Raw genomic sequence first — 971 nt, forward strand, 5'->3', positions numbered from 1 at the left:
CTCGCTCGTGTTCGGCTTGTTTACACCCCTAGTCTATACGTGTATAAGATGGCATATATGTAGACAATTGAGGTTTAAGATCCCATATATGTAAATAGATGGGAATTAATAAGTTTTATTGTATGCAAGTCTTCCTATTAATTTTCTTAGAACTAAGACGGCATATATGTAAAACTTAACGTTTAGCTGTTAGATATGTAAATACAGTGACTTTCCTATTTTGCAGAATTTGATCAAATTTTACATATTAATTAATTTGATGATCTCTCTGACAACATTTCTCTGTTTCTGAACAAGTATTACCAACAAGAGGCCACAAAACTGCGTCAGCAAATTACAAACTTACAGAATTCCAACAGGTGTTACAGATAAATGATCAATCATCCTCTTTTTATAATTTTTTTTTAAATTTAATTTGCATTTTTTATAAAATTATAATTGCATGTAATTAGGAATTTGCTGGGTGATGCTCTCACCACCATGAGCCTGAGGGACCTGAAGCAACTGGAAACAAGATTGGAGAAAGGCATCAACAAAATAAGAGCTAAGAAGGTTTAATTTTTTATAAATTTCAACAATTTTTTAATTTCATTCTACAGACTAATTATATTTATTTAATTTTTATATTAAATTTGTAATATTATTGCGTTTTACTCCATCAGAATGAACTGCTGCATGCTGAGATTGACTACATGCAGAAAAGGGTAAGAACAAGAACTGAAAGTGAAATTTAATAGAGAATTTTTTCTTAACTCATTCAGATTAATTTTGCAGGAAATGGAACTCCAAACTGACAACATGTTTCTGCGCAATAAGGCATGCCTAAATGTTTTAAGTTTCTATGTAGTGATCATTATATAATTAAAAAGATAAGAGAATATTTTTTGCTCCAAGAAAATTATAATTAATTAGACTATAATCATATTATGTTAGCTTATAAATACTATAGAAAAAAGAAAAGTAAAAAAAAA

The 971-nt window shown here is 28.7% G+C and overlaps 1 protein-coding gene across 1 annotated transcript; it reads left to right on the forward strand.

Annotated features, from left to right (window-relative positions):
• Positions 1-255: 255 nt before the first annotated feature.
• LOC110034711 (MADS-box transcription factor 3-like) lies at positions 256-816 on the forward strand (the record flags this gene model as incomplete). Its single annotated transcript, XM_020738957.1, has 4 exons — positions 256-359; positions 453-552; positions 663-704; positions 775-816. Coding segments are annotated over 4 exons (288 nt in total), but the record flags the coding sequence as incomplete, so codon positions are not given.
• Between the last annotated feature and the right edge of the window lie 155 nt (positions 817-971).

This window comes from Phalaenopsis equestris, unplaced genomic scaffold, assembly GCF_001263595.1.
Source record: "Phalaenopsis equestris unplaced genomic scaffold, ASM126359v1 Scaffold192550, whole genome shotgun sequence".
Classification (NCBI taxonomy): Eukaryota; Viridiplantae; Streptophyta; class Magnoliopsida; order Asparagales; family Orchidaceae; genus Phalaenopsis; species Phalaenopsis equestris.